Consider the following 20,803-nt stretch of genomic DNA (forward strand, 5'->3'; position numbering starts at 1 on the left):
TGCGGAATAAAGTTCATACATAGATACACGGTACATACAGACAAAAATACTTAGGTATAGACTTAATTTTATACAAAGAGTAAACACATGTGATATTAGATCAATAAAGTGATTAAAAAGAGTTATAAGTAATAAGTGTAAAATTACATCAACATATTACTTTGATACATTTTAGAAAATCTGATTGAATTGTAACCGCAAAAAGACTGTATCAAGCCTTAAACCATACATTTATAGCATGATTGACTAACTTATATATAGGTACCTACGCTTTACAATTACTTAGTATTGATATACCTAATGTTATTAATATTTAGAAATGCATACATTTTCAATACCAGCAATAGATGCAGCTAATAGGAAATAAGCATTCTCATAATAAGTATCCACTTTCGCATTGATATGCTGAAATCCACCGGATTCTTTTTTGATATCGCCCCTTTTCTGTATCACTGATATGGTAAACTAAATGGAGCCGAGCAGTTTCCGCAACCTACATATTGCGTTCGTTTTTAAACACATTTTGTTTTCTCAAACTTTGCTTAACATGTATCTTTAAATTTCCTAGAAGAATCAAGTCTAAAGAAATTGTCAGTTGTAACCTCAGTAGTTAAGTCAAAAAGTAACGAAATAATAGTTGTAAAAAAATAAAAGTCAGTTGACACATGAATTTACTAGATCGTCTTAAGCGGACTGTCTTAAGGTTAAATAGTTAAGGACATGTTCTAAATGTAATATATAAATCCATTACTGTACATTACATTTAGGTATTTATGACAATTTTGTCACTGTCTTGGTAGGTATTGAGCCAGTTTCTGTGATGTAATAAAGACTATGAGTTCATAATGTACATCATTTTACCTACCTCCGTTTACAGTTCACAGCTATTCATGGTTGTTAGATACCTAGTTATGTTTCTTTTAGGACAATAAGAGTTTAAAGTAAAAGATGTAAGAATAAATATCAAGATAATTAAATACTTAGTTCATTTTCAGTAAATAGTTTCCTGATTTATGTATTGATAGAGCGAAGTAAATTTAAACATATAACAAGAGTCTCTCAAATTAACTATATCTGTGTGTTACTCCTTAACAATTATACAGCAGAATTTTGATAAATTTTAGTATAAATGTTCTTAGATAAGTCTTAGGGAAAAAATAGTCAACTAGGTAATAAACAGGCTACGGCCAAAAAGAGCGGAGCTGCAATTTAAAGTGTTGCATTTTAAACTGGGAAGATTTGATGCAGACAAAGGTAGCTGACGCACGTCAGGTAGTTGGTTTTATAAGTGTGTCAAAAACTTTTATAACTGATAGATTATTCAAAATAAGTACATATTGTATATATATGAATATAATTTCAATTATGAAGTACTTATAGTACTTCAAAATTGAAATTTCATTCATTATGATAATATGTATACCTATATATATAGATATATATCAAGGTGTAAACTGAGGATATTGAATAATACATAAATTACCGTTTTATCATCAAAAACAAAAATACTTAAAGAAAATATTTGTAAATATAAAAAATTTTACCTACGAACACACTTTTTAATTTATAAGTTCTTACAATTCCTAAGCACATTAAGCTTTAGTAGCTTATCATGTTTAAAATCTATTCTCAAGCTAGATACTACATATATTTGAAAATAATTATAGATTCTACCGCATTATTAGGTATATAGATATATCTAATTATGCTGATAGTGATATCTTTTACTAGTGGTGGTAAATCCAAACGGTATAATAAATATGGAATACCTGAAGAACAACTATACCAATCAGACCAAGTTTAATTTTGAATGAAATGTCTAAATAATTCTGGTTTCATGTAAAGTTTTATCATCACACGCATCACAGAATAAATACCTAAAACATTTATGATGGGCATATTTATTCTGTCATTCCATCTAATACAGCAAAAGCTATAAAAACTGTAAACCTTAGGAGTTGATAATTTTTTTTAGTTTATTATTTTTCTAAATATGATTAACCGGCATACAAAGTCTATGCGCCTATGATCTATACCATCCAACATACATATATGTCAAAGTTAATGCCACTTGGTTAAGCCGTTAAGTGTTTAAAGCATAACATACGAAGAAACATACTTTTGCATTTATAATATTAAAATAAACATGAGCTGTATAAATATACTGCAATATGCATCACAATAATATTAAAAACCTACAATTCGTCTTGAAGCTAAATATAATATATAAAATACAATAGTATATCAACTTTTAAAAGTGAATAGCAAATTTACCAAGAGAAGAAAGGACCGTGAACAAACATCAAGTGAAATATCGATTTTCAAATGTTAAACATACACTCAAATATTTCCTAGATATTATTTAACATTAAAAATAATTCCGCCTATGTATATCCACATAAATACTATTTTTAACACAAATATTAGCAGTGGCAATAGTTACTTATTACGATACTGAACATCAAACGTTACCAAGCAAATTAATTTCAAAACAATTATTGTAGATATTCCACTACGCTATTAAAACTATACAGGCAGTGATATACATGATGCGTAGTGAAACCGACAATACATGGATACATATGTATCAACAAGTTTCAAAATTTGTAGTACCTATAACAAATTGTCTAGAGAGTCATATAGAAGTCAAAGAATCAAACCTTGAGCAGGCTATGGTAAAATCATAAATATATCTATCAGCTGGAAAACACTTGGTGACTTAGACACTACACTAGGCATTTCAATAAACATTATTACTATTTTTGATTTATGACTTTCCTGTTACCTCGTAACGTCAACCACATTATGTGAATCCTTTTGTGCTGAATAATGCACTACATAAACAGGAGTCGGTTGCGGCTGCAGTTCATGTAGTATTAGATGTCCCCGTATCTACTTATAACATACCTATTATCCATTTTCTCTTCATATACCTACAAAATTTATCGTATAGAGTATAACAATCTGAACGTCTCTGATTATATTCATGAAACTAATGTAAAGTATACAAAAAGTAAAGTGGAATGTCGAAAAAATTTTTTGAAATCTTTATCCAAAGTAAACTTAACCTCTCTATTAAGAAAATTTCCATATTTATTTTTATATTTGTGTCTTGTTGCAGTTCTGGCTTGGTACTCTACAATTAACCCAGTACATACCATACTTATCGTTTTATATTATGTCTAGGCCACCAGAATGTCATTTAATATTTATGCATTTTACCATTGTCATTGAATAATTTTTGGTAGTTCCTATTAATTTATAAAATGTATTATTAACATTAAAATTGTAGGTACTTCGAGATTAAGTACAAAACTCAACGTTTAACAAAATAAGCCGTTAAACATTTTTTTCACTTCTAATCTAATCTTATAACAAGCGTAACCAATAATACATATTCACATAAGCATATGAAATTGCTACTGGGATACAAAATGTGAGTTGTCGCATTAATCGTAGTTCTCCGATTCCTGCTGCACCAGCTTGAAACGGCGGGGACTCTTTACTGCAACCGAGCCGTGCCCATCTAATGACAGGCGTCCCTTCATTTGAAGGTATCTGTGAAGTAACCAAAACATTTGATCTATTTTTTTATGTAATAAAAATTTAAAATAATATAAATTATCTCAGGACAATTCAGACAACGCTGTCTAGACTCAAGTTAAGCAATTAAAGCTTGTGTTATGGATACTATATACAATATACATTACTGCTACAAATATTATACATAAAAAATACCCAGACTAATACAAATCATACTCATGAATACAAATGTTTGTGCCGTGCGAGGAATCGAGCCCGCGACCATCAGAATTAAGGCGATGTGCTAAACCGCTAGACTACTGAAGAACTGACGAACCACCTTATTATACGTTATAAGCGATAATTGTCGCTTATTTATCTAAAGATTGTCACGGACAATACTCCAATATGCGACGCTCGTATTACCTGTAGTTTCATGCCACCAGGGACAGTATATATTAGGTGAAATAAACATTTAAAAAAAAGTAAATAGAACAATAGCATAACAGTAAGTAGTTTGTAGTAGAAGTTGACAATAAAAGATTACTCTAAAAATTTCAGAATCCACTTTATAATTCGAACACAATAAAGATAAGCTAAAAAGTAAATGACTCAAAAGGCAATATTAATGAAATATCTAAAGTATTAGTTGAAAACTGTATTATATGCATAAATATTCAGATTAAATATTTAGACACAAATCAGCCAAACGATTTCGATACCTACTATATCAATGTGCAAAATTAATTTCATTATAATAGTAAAAATACAACAGCATTAGAACTATATTACAGACAAGTACATTCTTCAAACTATATAAAATATTTAAGCAATATTATTACCTTTTAATGTAGCGACAAACAAGTTTCGTCGGACGTTGTTGCCATTCGTCTAGAACTTCTTTCGGAGCTAATACCTATAAATAATAAATATAAAAGAATAAAATATCTAAGTTCACGACATTTAGGGTTGACCTCAAAAGTTTTACTTGATTATTCAACGTATTATTATTGCTGTGAGTATTTGAGAAAAATAATTATAACATCAGACACAAATTGACTCAAAACAATATTTAGTTTTAGCTCAGATAAGATAATACTACAATAGTATAACAATAATAATATAATACAATAATAGCTATAGGTTAAAATGTAGTGGTTACTTGCTCCGTGTTATTGGTATACGATTTCTTGATATCATATGTTACCAGTAACTAAATAACAATGTGACGATATTTCCGTCAATTTCATTTGTATAGGACTCCTTACATTCGGGCCGCTGGTTGGCACGATATTTCGTATTTTTAGCCTTCTGCTACCATACATACTTTGATACGAAATATACTTTAAAATATAGGTACTGTTACTACTATAATTACCATAATCGTTGGCTGCACAGTACACACAGTCCCACACACAATTTTATTTTCTTTATTTATTTAGAAGCTTAGAATTACAATAGTGAGCTTCTTGTTTCATGTGAATTTAACAATTACTATTTTAAGTTGTTATAAGGTTCTACCACCTCCAACACACCACCGTCCAGTTCTATCGTCCCGCTCTGCACAGTACGAGGGAGAGAATGTAAAGATAGAAGGAAGAAGAAGAAGTGAAGTTTGTTTCTTAAAACCTTAATTGTTCCTTTCATCTTATATTTCAATATGTTTTTATAGAGTTATTATATCGACCACATGTTCAGACATGCAATCACTAATATTTATAAATGTATTTTTCGTATCATCAGCGAATCTATAAAAAATAATTAGTTCTACATTAAATAGAACACTTTTGATAAATAACTATTTACCGTACAAACATTATTCATACGTGTTTTGATTCGAGTATATGAAATAATAATATAAATTAGATGTACCTGGTCACCCTTCAACCTGTCGAGGAGCGTCACACAAACGACTGCCGCTTTGATGCCGGCGTGATGAGTCAAGGCAGCGAACGCCAGCGACTCCATCTCGATGTTCACCACACCCGCCTACGAATGTATACAATATTCTACGTAATAAATACAATAAAAAATAATCATTTTAATAAAAATATGCCAAATAATACCTGCTTTGTGCACTTTTAATGAATACTTATTCATATTAGAAAAAAACAATACTCAAAGGTACTTTGGTTGAACGTTAATCCGTCTACTTGTAGTCATGTTGACTTAGTAAAAAAACAAAGAGTATTATGTCCCTATTCCATGAAATAATAATGAATAAACAAATATAACAAAGCCGTAAAAAATATATTTTAGTAATACAATAGTGTAGTTACATTTTCAGAATTAAAGGACTGAATGTATTTTTAAAAATATGTCATGAACTATCTCCATATCATATTTAATATCCTGAGAATAGACATAGCTAGATATATTATGTCAAAAAATTCTCCAAGTGAATCAACATAATTCAGTTTAGTAAAATCAAATTAAGAATAGAAGTATCAACATATCAGTGAGCGATGACATAATAAAACAGATATTCTATAATCTCAACGTTGTCATGTCATGTCCATAGGCGAAAATTACAATCTCTATAAAATATTATAGTCCGGTCCATAGGGCAAAATTGCAGTCTATGAAATATGTATTATATATCGTTCTCTACCGTCATACCCCAGCAATGTTCGAAGCCTTAATTTTGTGACTATGTAAAGTTAAGGATTACCATTTGCTAAACATACATGAGATTATTTAGAGCAATTCATACCTTGTGAATACCTTCTAAGTACTCCATTTTGTCTGCCTCAGTGAAGTCACAAAATGCACCATCTAATCGGCCTTGACCTGAAAGATTAAAATAAACATTCACACGTCATTGAAGTAAACCGAAGCTATTTAAGCTTCAGTTAATTTCTATGTCGTAGCCGTAGCCGAAAATTTAACAAAATACCTGTACTTTATCAAACACAAGACTCCACTAACGTGTGTAATAAAAACCTTTTATGTACATGAAATTAAACTAGCGGTTGAGAAATAATTATCGGCAGACCTAATAGCTATATACAGTACCTACATGAGTGCAAATGTAATACATGTTTTTAAAATTAGAAGAAAATGTGTTTAACAATAAGTTATATAGATAAGCAACAAATAATGAAACATTATCCCCTTATCTTAGACAATAGAATAATTATAACATAGTTTTAATTATAACATATAGCTTTCATAAAGTAGGCAAAGATGTAAAAATGCAATTATAAAGATTTCCTTGTTTAAAATTCAGTTCAAAATGAATGTCTGGTCACTCATTATCAACTTCTGCATTCAGTCTTCACTCAGTATTTCCTTAATTATTTAAGGCCATAAGACAGACAAACAACTATTCGACTTCCCTGAAGGTAGAACGCCGCCTATAACGCCAGAAACATTGTAAGTATATGAAGTATTGAGGCCGTCTTGAACTTGACATTGTATGATCTTTACGGGAAAAATTATATTATACAAAGAGTTCAAATCATACCTTCATAAAAATCATAAGTGCACATTGTCTTGCCGGTAACAGTATCATACGGATCTTCCGGATCAGCCAATCCTTTCAGCTCCCGGGCTAGACGTCGATCGAGTTTTGCAGGACGCTGCACGCTTTTGCCTAAAACAGTCTGAAATCGCAACAATATAATTCTTAACAATCTCTTTCTTGATAGATCTAATTTGTAGAGTCACATTTTAAGAGTTTTTTTTTAATTTGGAGTAAACTTTAATACTTATTTCATTATCAAACTGTTACATCTGGTGAAAACTTTTTAATGACAACATAACTTTTTTTAGTTATATAACATGAGACACGGGAAATTAGGTAAACTGTGAATAATTTCGACAACATACCACTTCAAGCACATTCTTCAATGCTCCATCTACTGCTTCTTCAGATATTACTACGGTGCCGCCTTCGTAGCCAATACCACCACATGTACCGATTCTAAAGAAAACGGGATCCCGGACCCGAGCGTGATACATCAGCTTAATGACTTCATGGAGCAATATCCCCACTGAAGGTATACCCATACCGTGCTAAAATCATGTACACAAAAATAAATCAATTTCTATGGTGACACTCAATTTTATTATAAACTATAGTTACATATACTAACAACTGTACCTTTGTTTAATAAATTGCTCAGATGTGGATAAGAAAATATTTACATATACAATTTACATAATTGTATAGAAACTAAAAGCCTAGGCTGTGATTCCGTGAATAATATTATGGCGAACAGTGTGTCTATTAATTTGAATCTATTAGATATTATTTGTAGAAAGTTGACTAACCATGTTTAAAGAAATAAAAACAATGCACAATAAAAAAATCCTTAACATCTTAAACAAACATTAAACCTACGTACTATATTTAAGCAAGATTCTTAACCTAACATTAGTTTGCAGCAACCTCTGTTTTGTGGTAACAACAACGATATATTTTAGTTAACTTAAAAAAAATATATAATATTGATCGATCACAAAAGACACATCTTCTTCTTCCTCATCATATTTATTCGGCGTAATATGTTTTCCTCTTCCATTCATCCCTGTTCGCATTCATCTCGTTATTTACTACCTTTCCAGTTCATTCATGATCAAAATATATATAAAATTAAAACATTGCTAGCATGTAATTCAAAATTATAAATAAGTGAAAAATGACGTATTGTAATGTGATTGGTCCGTAATTTCTATCTAGAATTGAAGGTCTTACTTTACTTAAAAGCAAATCAATTTTTGATACTATTGGAAACGAGAATAATAACTTTGAAGCTTCATTAACAAGGGAAAAGTAAGCATGTTATTATTTTCATAGCATATTACTGTAAAAATAATAACAAGGTTATTTTTCTTTAAATGTGTAGTACTTGATTCTTATTAATTAGCGTGACATCACGCTATAAATGAAACGAAGAAATATTCTAGCAAGAGGTATTTTTGTATTACTGGATGTAATTTGCATAGCGCATAAATAATTTATATAATTCTGGTGATATTTATTTGGTAACAATATCGTTGCCAAGCATAACAATATATTTTTATAACTATAAGTAGTCATAATAATACATAAAAAGTGAAGGTCAGTAAAGTTAATATAAAAATACTCGATTACAGATATATTTGCACTGTGATAGTTATATTTTTTTCCCACAAAAGACATCCATGTTAGCCAAAAGCACCTACATATGGTAAAAAATACATGCATACTGTTGTATATACCTACATGTTATTTTGCGACTTATAAATCAACATCCCGATTTATTAAAAGTACTTTTACTAACTAAATAAGTACTTACGAACTGAATAAATAAAGAATGTTTGTCAATTCTGGACATTAATGGGACTTTTAATAGAATTTCCCATTAATATAAAAGACTCGTACATACTCTTCGATAACTTATTGTTAAAATTTTATGTGCGTAATCGATTGTACCCTCAAGGCATTATCAAATGTTTGCATACAACTACACTGTGTGCGTACGTCACGTCCTCCACTCGAAATGTTAGTGACATTACAGATTTCCCTCATAATAATTGTATTATATATCTAAGTACTGACTTAGATATATAAATCTATGTTAATACATATAAATATAAAATCTATATAATTCCATTATAAAATTTAAATACAATACTCTTTAAATATATATATACATTTATTAGCTAAATACATGTGAAAATATAAATAAATACATAAAAGATTAAAATATATATATATGTTATCAATAAATATTTAATAACAAAATAACTGTCATATTTTATAAAATTTAAAGCATAAATTTGAGAAACTACGTCATCGCTATTTAATATTAATGACGCGGCGTTTATATACAGGGAAATAACGGTAATAATATACCCACAAAACTGTTATCCGTGATGGGGTTGTAAGAACTGTTGTTTACTCGATAGTAAAGAAGACATTTTACAACCTCATAGACGTCGTCATCGAAAATACTTCGTTGTGAATAAGTTACATTCACAACGTACTTTTTTAAACAATGCTAATTACATTATACGTCATTCCTCTAAAGGAAACGGATGTAATAATTAATCTGTAGACATGTGATGCATACTTACACTAATGGAAAGCACAGGGCCTACTTTATACATCGAGTACCGGTAGGAGAACTGACTGATATCCTGTAGAGTGGTACCACAAGGTAGCTTATGGCCGATCTCGGCCATGATCGTATACGCAAATTGTTCCATACGCTTTGGGGTCCCACCCATGCACACAAACTATGGACAAAAATATATATCTGTACATTATTGCTGTAACTGATAGCCGTAGATATTATTAACCTCTAGTACATTCACAATTTCTGTTTACAAATTGATGACATCAGTGTGATAAGATAATGTAGAGTCCCTTATTTGTGTACATTTGCTATTGACCTACAAAACTTTATTACATTAGCGAAGTAAAATAAGAAACACTAATACATTTCTTCAATAATATCGTTTAGAAATACAAATAAACAATTTTATACACATTTTTCATCAGCATATATTTATATATATAAAACTCTACTTTCATTATCATGTTTTGTTACACTATATATAAAAGCCAAGAAAAAATACGTTTAATACAATATTTGTTATTTATACTTAAGATTTTGGTAGTTTTATTACGTACCTTTACGTCACCAAACATCTCCACGAGATCATGAGATCCACTGCCAAGAGCCAGATGGTATAGGATATCCTGATCCATGAGCTCGATGTTAGGATTACGTAGTCGGACTGTTCCATCGGGATACCTGTTGAGAATTAGGAAGACATGTATCAACACATACGTTAAGACTAATGTGGACAGTCAATCGAAAACATTGTCAACTGTAGATATCATGGTAAACGCAATCTACATCTGTCTCCTTCACAATCAATCATGGTCACCAACATATCTGGGCAGGCATATTTGAAGACAGGGGGCCAGCCTACTGCCGTCTCTCAGATTTATTTTTAGTATGTATATTATTATTGTTTACCTCACCAGAGAGTTAGTCAGAAATATAAGCTGTACTTTTTTCTACTTACGCCTATTTGGCCTAAGTCTAGATAGTAATCTATTGCCATGATGCCAACCTATGGCCATGACACTCTCAATCGAAGTTATGTTATATATTATAGACACAACACCTGTAATATATTTGATTAAAATTTAACAATTAGTGCATTCATATGCAGGTTAATTTGTTAGTATATGCCTTATTCTATATTACTATTATTTAATTTAGGATTTAGTAATATTTTTTTCAAATAAAGTAACGGAAAGGTTTATCATTAAGATGTTTAGGATCACGACACTGAGCATGTTAACTTTATCGTAACTATTATTTGTTATTACATTGCTAATTGTTTAATTTTAATCTGCTGCTAACGAGAATTCATATCAACAGAATTACATAATGCAGCGGTGCATGTTCAATGGCAGGTTTTACATAACATATATGAGCTAACCCTTTTATATCCTATAGATAGCTAAAGCACATAATCATGACTTTTATATCCTAAACTATATTTTAACTATCTGTTCTGAATCGTCTACTTGATTTAACAAAATTTATAATTGTATAGATAAAAACAGCATTGCAGATAGCATTCTAATACCGTAGTGAGTTCGACATCTATAAATAGTTTTTGTACAATCAATGCATGAGTTTAGTAGTGAAACGGGTCGTTTTCATATAACTAGAACCAGAGCTAGCTTTCATACAGCTAGTTGTATTGTCTATCTACTCACTCATATGTATGTCTATCATACTTTATACCTACGTGTCTCATCATCATACTTTACATCGTTATATCTACTCATTTCTTTTATGACTCTCACCTTTCATTTAAGGCTCTACCTAATATTAGAACCGAATTCTGTTCATTTTAATTCAAATTGCTTAAATTTTAAAAAAAGAAAAAACATGACATTTCTGTAATCTGCAGCTCCGAGGTTTAAATATACTTAGTGCGTACCTAACTAAATATAGGTATAGGTCCTGTCCGTCTAAGTATTTATACTTAACTACTACTCAGGTACTCACGAAAGTAAAACCTACAGATGTAAATGGCCAAAAAAATGAACGTAGTTCCAGCACCATAAAGAAAAAGTAAAATAAAAATAAATAACCTAACAATATATTCTTCATTATCGGCAACAGGTTCGGTTTCGTCGGCGTCATACGTTCTCCTGTGCGGACGACGCTCATTGAGCTCTCCAGGTAAACTATCCAGCTTCGCCTCGCACGCAACATTATGTTCTCTGCAGCCACTTGCCGCATCCATTTCGCAGTTACACGGCATTGTCAACTAATCAGGCAATATCAAATAATAAAAAATATCTTCACGACTGTTGGTCACAAATCGGGTAGTCGCATGTATTCTAAACTACCGACGTCCATATGAAAATACCTGACTTCCTCCTTACTAATTGAGGATTTGAATGCATGCGGACAGCCATTCAAACCCTCAGGGAATAAGTATACCGCCGTATTTGATTAATTTGGTTTATTTTTCGTGTTTCTATTACAGAAGAGTTAGAAATATATTTTACATGATATATAATTGAACATATATAGAAAGAAGTGACCACTCCATTGAACCTGCTGAATAAATAATTTATATTTCTGGTTTAGAAATAAATTAAATGCAATGAATTGGAAGACACATATCTAATCTCGGAAAATTATTATTTCAATATTCAGTTGTCTCATGTGGACATTAACTATTAACATAAGGTTACATGATTCATCTTATTATATTTATTTGGTAAAAATTATCAATAGATAGCTATCTGACACTCAAGTTTAACTCAGAAAAACCACACGCGTTATTTACAAACAAATAATCCGCTCAAGGTTATGTTAAGTCATTTCAGTTGACAAATATACGTGAATAAACTGAGAGTTGCAGCTGCGATATGTCAAAGGTGATACACACTAAGTATCTATTATGTTTACACGATCCATGATAAGTGAGCAATAAGTGTTTTTTACTAACAGACAATTTTGCTTATGATAACGAATTGCAGAAAAGTTGTTTGTAAAGGTGTTGTTGTACCTAACAAAATTACTGGAATATTTTATGAGCATGTCACTGACAATTTAGGGAAAAGAAGAATAATAAAATTTATTGATAAAAAAATAAACTTATTTATAAAATAGTTACGTCAGACATTTTTACGTAGATATATGACACATCTATTGCAAATAATCCAGTTTTTTCATAAGGATCTTCAGTAGTCGTAATAATATCGATTATAGACACACACTGAAACTCAAAATCCTAGATTCCAAGATATCAAATTTGGAAACTGCTGTATATTTTCTTTTATAAATAAAATTAATACAATACCGTTATTTTTTATATCCTATTTCAACCAAAAAATGGATATATTTTATATCAGAAGTGTAAATTAATAATTTATAGTACCAAATATAAACCTATCTTATGTTTTTGATTTGACATTGCTAAAAATTTAATCTATTTGTTTATACCTATATATTTGGGTATAAAAATAGCTACGTATTTTTAATATTCCTGTCTGGCGAAATACCCTAAAATAGGGGTTTCCTTTCTCTTCTTTTTGGCTTTCGCCATACCCGAAAACAAAATAAAAATATTCCTCTAACTATTTTAATTTATTATGTTTTTTATTGTTATATTTGTAACCAAATGTCACTTATTAGCACAATAAATCATGCTCAATTTGTAGTTTATCCTATGACCCTGTACGACCCAACTTGATTTACGTAGAAATATTGTATCTAGAATGTAGATTAATTCTATTCTATATTTTACTTAGACATAGAATATTATTTGATAAATAAACGATTGACCCAAGGGTCAATCGTAAAACTCAAAACGTCAAAACTTCCATAGTCACTGTTTGAAACTAATGAATATTTAAAATCGGATTCGGCAGTTTTGCTTTACGGAAGTAGTTACGCATAATATAGCAATAATGCAATTAAGTAAAAAAGTTTCATACTTTAGGTACTTTTTCAAGGCAAATGACAGATTCCTAAATGTAAATTATTAGTAACATTATTTTTTCTGCCTATAAATAGTCAGTACAAGAATTATTTACTACATTAATTCTATTACTATATTATAGCTAAAATTACTACATACTTATTAAAAGACTTTTTATATAATAATATTTGTACATAACATGTCATTAAATTTTGTTATACCTGAACATAAAACATTTATGGTCTCTTGTTTTCTTTAAAAGCTAAATCGCAAATAAAATCTCTGAATGTTAATTATATATATTATGTAGTTGTCCTTGTAGTCCTTGTATTACTTACTTTCAAGCACAAATATTACGCGGAAATATTTTCACCATATACCATAAATAAATAAACAACAATCACACACAGAACAAGCACTGACTCTTTATAACGTACTGTCGCATCAGCTTTCAAATACCGAGTAGTTTACTACCACAATTAATAGCAATAACATACGTTGGAATGATGAATCGTACGCAACTGAATGTCGTCTGACATAACGTGCGAAGTCGTCATCCATTGGCCGCGAACTATCGTGATATTACACACTGTACAATAAAAGAAACCTAGCAAACACTCAAGCGATTTTAACAGAACGACTGCGTAGGTAGTAGGTACTTGGAAGTAACCAAGATCATATTGCAGTTATTGTTATTAACGATAACATTACAACAATTGAGTTCTTCATGGTCGTTCCGTTGTTACATTTGTATAATCTTTCTACAAATATATTGTTCTTATTTATTATTTAGCTCAATATAAAGTTAAATAAGAATCGGGAAATTTTGATATATAAATAACTTAAAACATAATACTTGATACCTATTACAGGTATCAAATAGGTATCAATTATTATGTTTTTTACATATAAGGTACCTTGGGTCGAATATGACCAGCCTGAAAATATGACTATACCCCTACAGGACCAAAACTATGGCGCCATTTAAAATCCTTACTTCCTTACTAATATCATAAATGCGAAACTAACTCTGTCTGTCTGTCTGTCTCGCTTTCACGCCAAAACTACTGAACCGATTTAAATGAAATTTGGTACACAGATAGTGTAGACCCTGAGAAAAGACATATACTTTTTAATGCGAAAAAAGGGTTGTATGGGGTTGAAAGATTGTATGGAAGAATCGTCATTTTTGAAGGTAGAAGCTTGAAACTTATTTTTGAGGCTGCTAATTAAATATAAATAAATATGACATACAAAGTTTTTAAAAATGTTACCCCTAAGGGGGTTAAATAAATTAGGGGATATTTTTTATGTAAATTCGTTATTATTGAAGCTAGAAGATTGAAACTTATTTTCGAGGGTGTTGATTAAATATAAATAAATAAGCCATGAAATTTTATAAAAATATTACCCTTAAGGGGGTAAAATAAAATAGGGGATGAAAGTTTTATTGTAAATTCGTCATTTTGAAGCTAGAAGCTTGAAACTTATTTTTGAGGCTGTTGATTAAATATAAATAAATAGGCCATCAAAGTTTATAAAAATGTTAGCCTTAAGAGCTTAAATAAAATAGGAGATGAAAGTTTTTATGTAAATTCGTCTTTTTGGAAGCCAGGAGCTTGAAACCTATTTTTGAGGCTGTTGATTAAATATAAATGAATATGACATTCAAAATTTGTATAAAATTACCCTTAAGGGGGTAAAATAAAATAGGGGATGAAAGATTTTAGGTAAATTCGCCATTTTTGGAGCCAGATCTATGAAACTTTTCTATTGAATTTAGTTAGTTTATTAAATACCTTACTAATATTATAACTGTAAAAGTAATTCTGTCTGCCTGTCAGTCTCACTTACACGCCAAAACTACTGAACAGATATAAGTGAAATTTGGTACACAATTAGTCTAGATCTTGAGAAAGCACATAGGATACTTTTGGAAGCGATAGAAGGGTTATAAGGGGTTGAAAGGGTACATGCCATGCATACGAGGTTGTCCGACCTACGGTTCTGGCTGGGTGTGACTGGATGTCGCAACCTAAAAGTGCCAGGCGCCGGCGACAAAGCGAACTCACTAGCCGCAAGGTTAGTGATCTTGCCAGTAGAAAAGGTCCGGGTCACCAGGCCGGAGAAATCGGCTGAGCTGAGACTATGTGATCTGGACGACTCAGTAACATCTGAGAACGTCGTTGCCGCGAGTGGGAGGATGCGCGGATACAAGCATACAGGCGGGCGAGGTCCGGTGCACTCCCTCCGGCGTGGGCTCAAACTGGGTGCGATGCCCGGTTGCAGCAGCCTAAACCCTAATCCAGGCGGGTCGGATTAAGGTAAGGTGCTTGCTCAGGGGACACGTAGGCCAACGGTGTACTGCAGGGGAAGACTGCAGCGATAGGTGCTATCGCCGTGGTCAGGGCGGCCACAAGACCGCGAGATGTGTCGAGCCATCGCCACGTTGCTGGTACTGCGCTGCGGCTAACCGATGTTCGAGGAGGAATAGTCGTCAGGTTTTTGGCCGATATGAATCCGGCAGTCCCCATTTGGCCCCTAAGCCGGTGGGCCTCTACGAAGATTTATTCCTGACGTTAAAAAAACACGGTTGTACTTAAGAATCGTCATTTTTAAAGCTAGAAGCTTGAAACTTATATTTTAGGTTGGTGATGATTGACCAACCTAAAATATAAGATGATGAGATGATGATTCATAGTTTGTAATAATTTTACCCTTAAGGGTGTACAATAAAATAGGGGATCAAAATTTTTATGTACATTCATGACTTTTTAAACTAGAACGATCAAACTGTTTTCATTGGCTTTTTTGGGTTTATTTATTATATACCTCACTAATATTATAACTCTCGATCTCGCTTACATGCCAAAACTACTGAACCGATTTAAATGAAATTTAGAACATATAATCTAGAAGACCCTATTTTTTATTGTGGAAAAGGGTTGTAAGGGGATTGAAAGGTGCAAGGTTGTATAGATATATCGCCATTTTCGAAGCCTGAAACTGATTTTTAGGCTGTTGATTAAATATAAATAAAGAAAAATGGGTTGTAAGGAATTTAAAAGAGAGTCATATGTTTACATGCAAATATTGTCGTTTTTAAAGCTAGAAGCTTGAAGTTTAATTTTTAGCCTAATTATTAAATATATATTAAGAAAAGAAGTATAAGGGGTTGAAAGAGTTATGTATGTTAGTTATGTATGAAAGTATCATTTTTGAAGATGAAATGATGAAACTTTTTCATTTGGCTTTTATTGGGTTAGATCATTAAATATTTTTTTCATTATTTAGTCAAGTTCACTATTTTACGCGGACGAAGTCGCGGGTACAGCTAGTTTTATTTATATACGTTATGTGTGAGTAATGCTCAGGCGTCGCTGCCATCTTCCCTGCAGCCCCGTTAGCCACGCAATGGTAGTCGAAGTGAAACCACGTCTCACGGATACAAATATTCACTTGTAAGCTTCGATGATTTTCTTTGTTTTTGTTGACTTTTACTTAAGAGCATTTAATCTATTTTTGTCATTAGTATTCATACTTCATATGTATATGTTCATTCTCAAGCTTCCTTTTGTATAGTATTAGTTTTTATCTTTTAAGTGAAATATCGAGTACGACTGAAAATATGACCAGTGGCCATATTTTGGGCACCTACTGCTTTGTTTTGTTGTTGTTTTTCTCAATTTTATTTATTTCTTTTTCCTTGCAGAATATGGCTCCATGATACATACATACAAAACAGATCAGAGGAAATTGGTCAGAATCTGATATGAAATCAGCAATAGCAGTCTTCAAAATTGGTGAAATGAAGGTTGTTGCGGGGGTTTATCTGCTGCCAAACACTAAAGTTCCCAGACGAACACTTCGACGATATCTTACAGAGAAAAAGAAAAGTAAATCCAAATTAGGAAGGAAAGCACTTCTTAGTAATCAGAAATAAAAGGAGCTGGCGTCTCGTACCCAAGAAAGTTGGTATTGTTTTGTTTGTGATAGAGATGAAGTCGCCGACATGAGACTTTGCATCAAATGTGCTTCATACGTCCATAAAGAATGTGTTGGACATTACATCCAATGATAAAGAAATCTTTATTTGCGTGAAATGCGAGTGAAGACTGAAATATTAAGATTCAGACTGAGTGCAAACTTAAGATAATGTGGTTTCAAATTGTGTTATTACAGCAATTAGTTACTTAATTACTAATGTAAAAGATTATTTTTGTTCTGAGATGTCTTTTTTTTTGTTCCTATATTAGATAAAACATGTTGTTTCAATAAATTAATTTTATTTATAGCACTAAGTTCCCTTGCAAATAGAAATTACCTTGATAGTCAGTTCATACTATTAATATGGCCATCACCTGGCCATATTCACATACACTGTCGGAAATATGGCCATATTCCCAACTTTTAAAAAAATTAACACAAATTCTAACCTATCCGTTTCTAGGTTTTTCCGTGCCCGCGATATATTACCTACCTAAATAAATACGTTATCAAATAAATATTTATTTGTATCTTTTCATTGTTATAAAATACGTTATTGTGTCAAACCTTAACGTGGCCATATTCGACCCAGGTACCTTATATCAAAATTGCTGTAAGCAGAAATATACGTATTTTGAGATCGATTACAAATCGCCTTAAATATACAGCCTATAGCACATTCGCAGGCACCTCAGCTTTAGTAAGATTAATCCAATTCTATCTCTACATCTACAAGTATTCTTATATGTTACTCTAAACGAGTTTCGATATATCGACTAGGTAATGTATCGAATGTCGCGATGTTTGTGCAAAAACAATAAAAGTAATTACATTGTTCAATTTTTACTTTCTTACAATAGTATGTACCTACATACCTACACCTACTAGGTAATTATGGTTATTCGTAAACACTGGAATATACCTTGATACTCACCTCCATTTTATATCAAATACAGCAATTTGTACATGCTTTATTTCCACGAATTTATATTTATTCCTTTATCATTTTATATTCATTAGATCAACAGGGCGAATCAACAAAAGACGTTTGTATAGCATAAAAGGGCCGACGGCGTCGTTGCACAACTGCCGTAACCGTCAAACCTTTGTTAGCTTGCAGAATTTCACAAGTAAGTTTGTATTAATTAAAATGAGACCTCTCTTTTGTTAACTCAACATTGTATGGATTTTACCAGCTGCCTACATTCATGATAAGTTGTTAGACTTCTTGTTTAGAAAAATTATAGATAGGTATATGTATCTCCGTCAATTCTAAAGACGACACGTAACGAAAATATTATTAGTATCTGAACCTTTCCGTTTAATGATCTCGGAATCAATACATGAGATGACTTGGCCGCAGCTTATATATATATATATATGTTAACGCATTGTAACACTTAATATTTCATAGAAAAGCATATAGATTTACCAGTCCCCTCCCCGCTGGCCCATGCACACAATAGATATAAGGGCACGATACAAAACCTTATTTGAATAGGTAGGTACTCTATGAGCAGTCGTGTGACACGCCATAACACAAAATAAAGAGCGTAACCGTATGGGTTCTTACCACAGCGTACGTTTGACACAGCGGCCCAAGATATACTTTTTACCATAAATGGCGTCACTCCACTCATTAGTGTGTATAATGTGTATGGTACCTACTGATTAATTTCATTTTCCAATTAATACATTATTCATTGTAAATAACATGTGACTAGTGTAGAGAAATGAATTTTTCATCTTTCCTTTCAATAAAATTGGTTGCGGTAAATCCCAGATTATGGTGCCGTTCTCGCGAATTCAAAAGAAAGTCGAACATAACATTATTCCAAGTGAAAATCAAGTTCGTTTCTCAAAATGTCGAATCAGTTATTTCTCAACGGCAAGCTTACATTATCTCGATTTCCCGATTATATCGAATGAAACGAGAATCGTCCCATAACTGGATCACTTTTTATCCTAATAAAATATTTGATGTATAATAATTTTATAACTTTAGTAAATACTTAAGTTTAATTCTGATACATCCTCCGTTTTTTAAATAAATATTATTGAGATACGAAATTAAATGTCAAGTCGGATCTCTAACACAGGCTACGTGGTAAGAATACTTATTTTAACACGAGTACCTACAAGAAAAATTAGGTTACCAATAGATGGGGAGGTCCACGCGTATTGGGTGTTAGTAAGGATTAATGTTTGTGATAGAACACTTTATTCTTTGTCATTTCAAAGGTTGCCGTGTTCTAGCTAGATAGCAGGCATCTAGGCACGTAACATACCTGTAGCTCTTTTCTATTGCATATTATCTATAAGTTGTAGTTAAATGTATAATAATACTTACCGAAAGTCTTTGCCTAGCACCTTTTATAATTATATTTTTTAAGTAGGAAATGTACGTATCTAATGCACTAGGTAATTTAAATTTAAGACTACATGAGTCAGTGTTTAAGTCTTTTTAGATAATTAAGGGTCTGGTAGATGCCTATCCCTATTGACAAATAATTAATTTACTTAACCATATCGTTAGTACCTACCCAATATGCAGACATCGGGCGTCGACAAAAAATCATTTAACATTGGTGATTCGTGTGGTACTTACTCATCACGGAGTTCATCTTTATCGAAGGACATCGTAAGCAGCACTGACACTACACACTATATCTAAGAATTAACGTTCTGACCGATATTCGTTGTACAAAACGGCGTGGATCGATGGGTGTTACGGCAAAAACAGGCTAAGGGCGACTGTTTGCTGTCAACAAGGGTTTCCCACCCAGCCTCGACAGGGCGCGGGCGGGACGTGACACTTGCGCAGAGGCTTTGCGCGTGGACACTGCCGCTTGATAGTAGATGTATCTACTATGTACAGTTATAACTACACATTGTAAGGATAAGGAAAAGATTTTTTTTTTCGAAAATAGTTTGTATTTTCAAGAGGTATCTGTATAGTTCCAATAAATAGCGCTAAAAAAACAACTCTACAAAATTAATAAAAGCTATAACCAACATTTTTTAGTCTATTCATTATATTAATGATAGGTAAAATTTTTTTTTAATAAAAAAGTTATTAATTGTTAATTACTTAGATAGACCTAACTATTATTTATATACCTATTTATCCACAATGTACCTAAATCTGTCCATCTGATGATGATGTTGGTTGCTAATACTTTGCGCTAATATTACTAGCGTTCTAATACTACGCTTTGTAGTAACCGAAAGAAAAGATAAGACAAGGCGCGGATGGAGTCATAGAGATCACTATGTAATCGCGTACTTAATACAAAATGCTTCATTAATTATTATTCAAGACATATTAGATATAAATAAA

General features: G+C 31.8%; 1 protein-coding gene across 3 annotated transcripts; it reads right to left on the reverse strand.

Moving 5' to 3' along the window:
• Positions 1-1,714: 1,714 nt before the first annotated feature.
• Positions 1,715-20,200, reverse strand: LOC131841879 (uridine phosphorylase 1). 3 transcript variants are annotated; one of them, XM_059190238.1, is made up of 10 exons: positions 20,072-20,107; positions 11,633-11,811; positions 10,145-10,268; positions 9,586-9,747; positions 7,354-7,539; positions 6,989-7,127; positions 6,236-6,312; positions 5,395-5,511; positions 4,365-4,438; positions 1,715-3,558 (listed from the first exon to the last, which is right to left on the reverse strand). In XM_059190238.1, the coding sequence occupies exons 2-10, from the start codon at positions 11,803-11,805 to the stop codon at positions 3,450-3,452; spliced, it is 1,161 nt and encodes a 386-aa protein (XP_059046221.1). In that variant the 5' UTR covers positions 11,806-11,811; positions 20,072-20,107; the 3' UTR covers positions 1,715-3,449. The 3 variants fall into 3 exon arrangements, with proteins under 3 accessions (XP_059046221.1, XP_059046220.1, XP_059046222.1); XM_059190237.1 differs by lacking the exon at positions 20,072-20,107 and adding an exon at positions 13,815-14,033; XM_059190239.1 differs by lacking the exon at positions 11,633-11,811 and having other exon boundaries at positions 20,072-20,200.
• Between the last annotated feature and the right edge of the window lie 603 nt (positions 20,201-20,803).

This window comes from Achroia grisella, unplaced genomic scaffold (assembly GCF_030625045.1).
Source record: "Achroia grisella isolate CSIRO2021 unplaced genomic scaffold, CSIRO_AGI_Agris_v1 utg204, whole genome shotgun sequence".
Taxonomy (NCBI): domain Eukaryota; kingdom Metazoa; phylum Arthropoda; class Insecta; order Lepidoptera; family Pyralidae; genus Achroia; species Achroia grisella.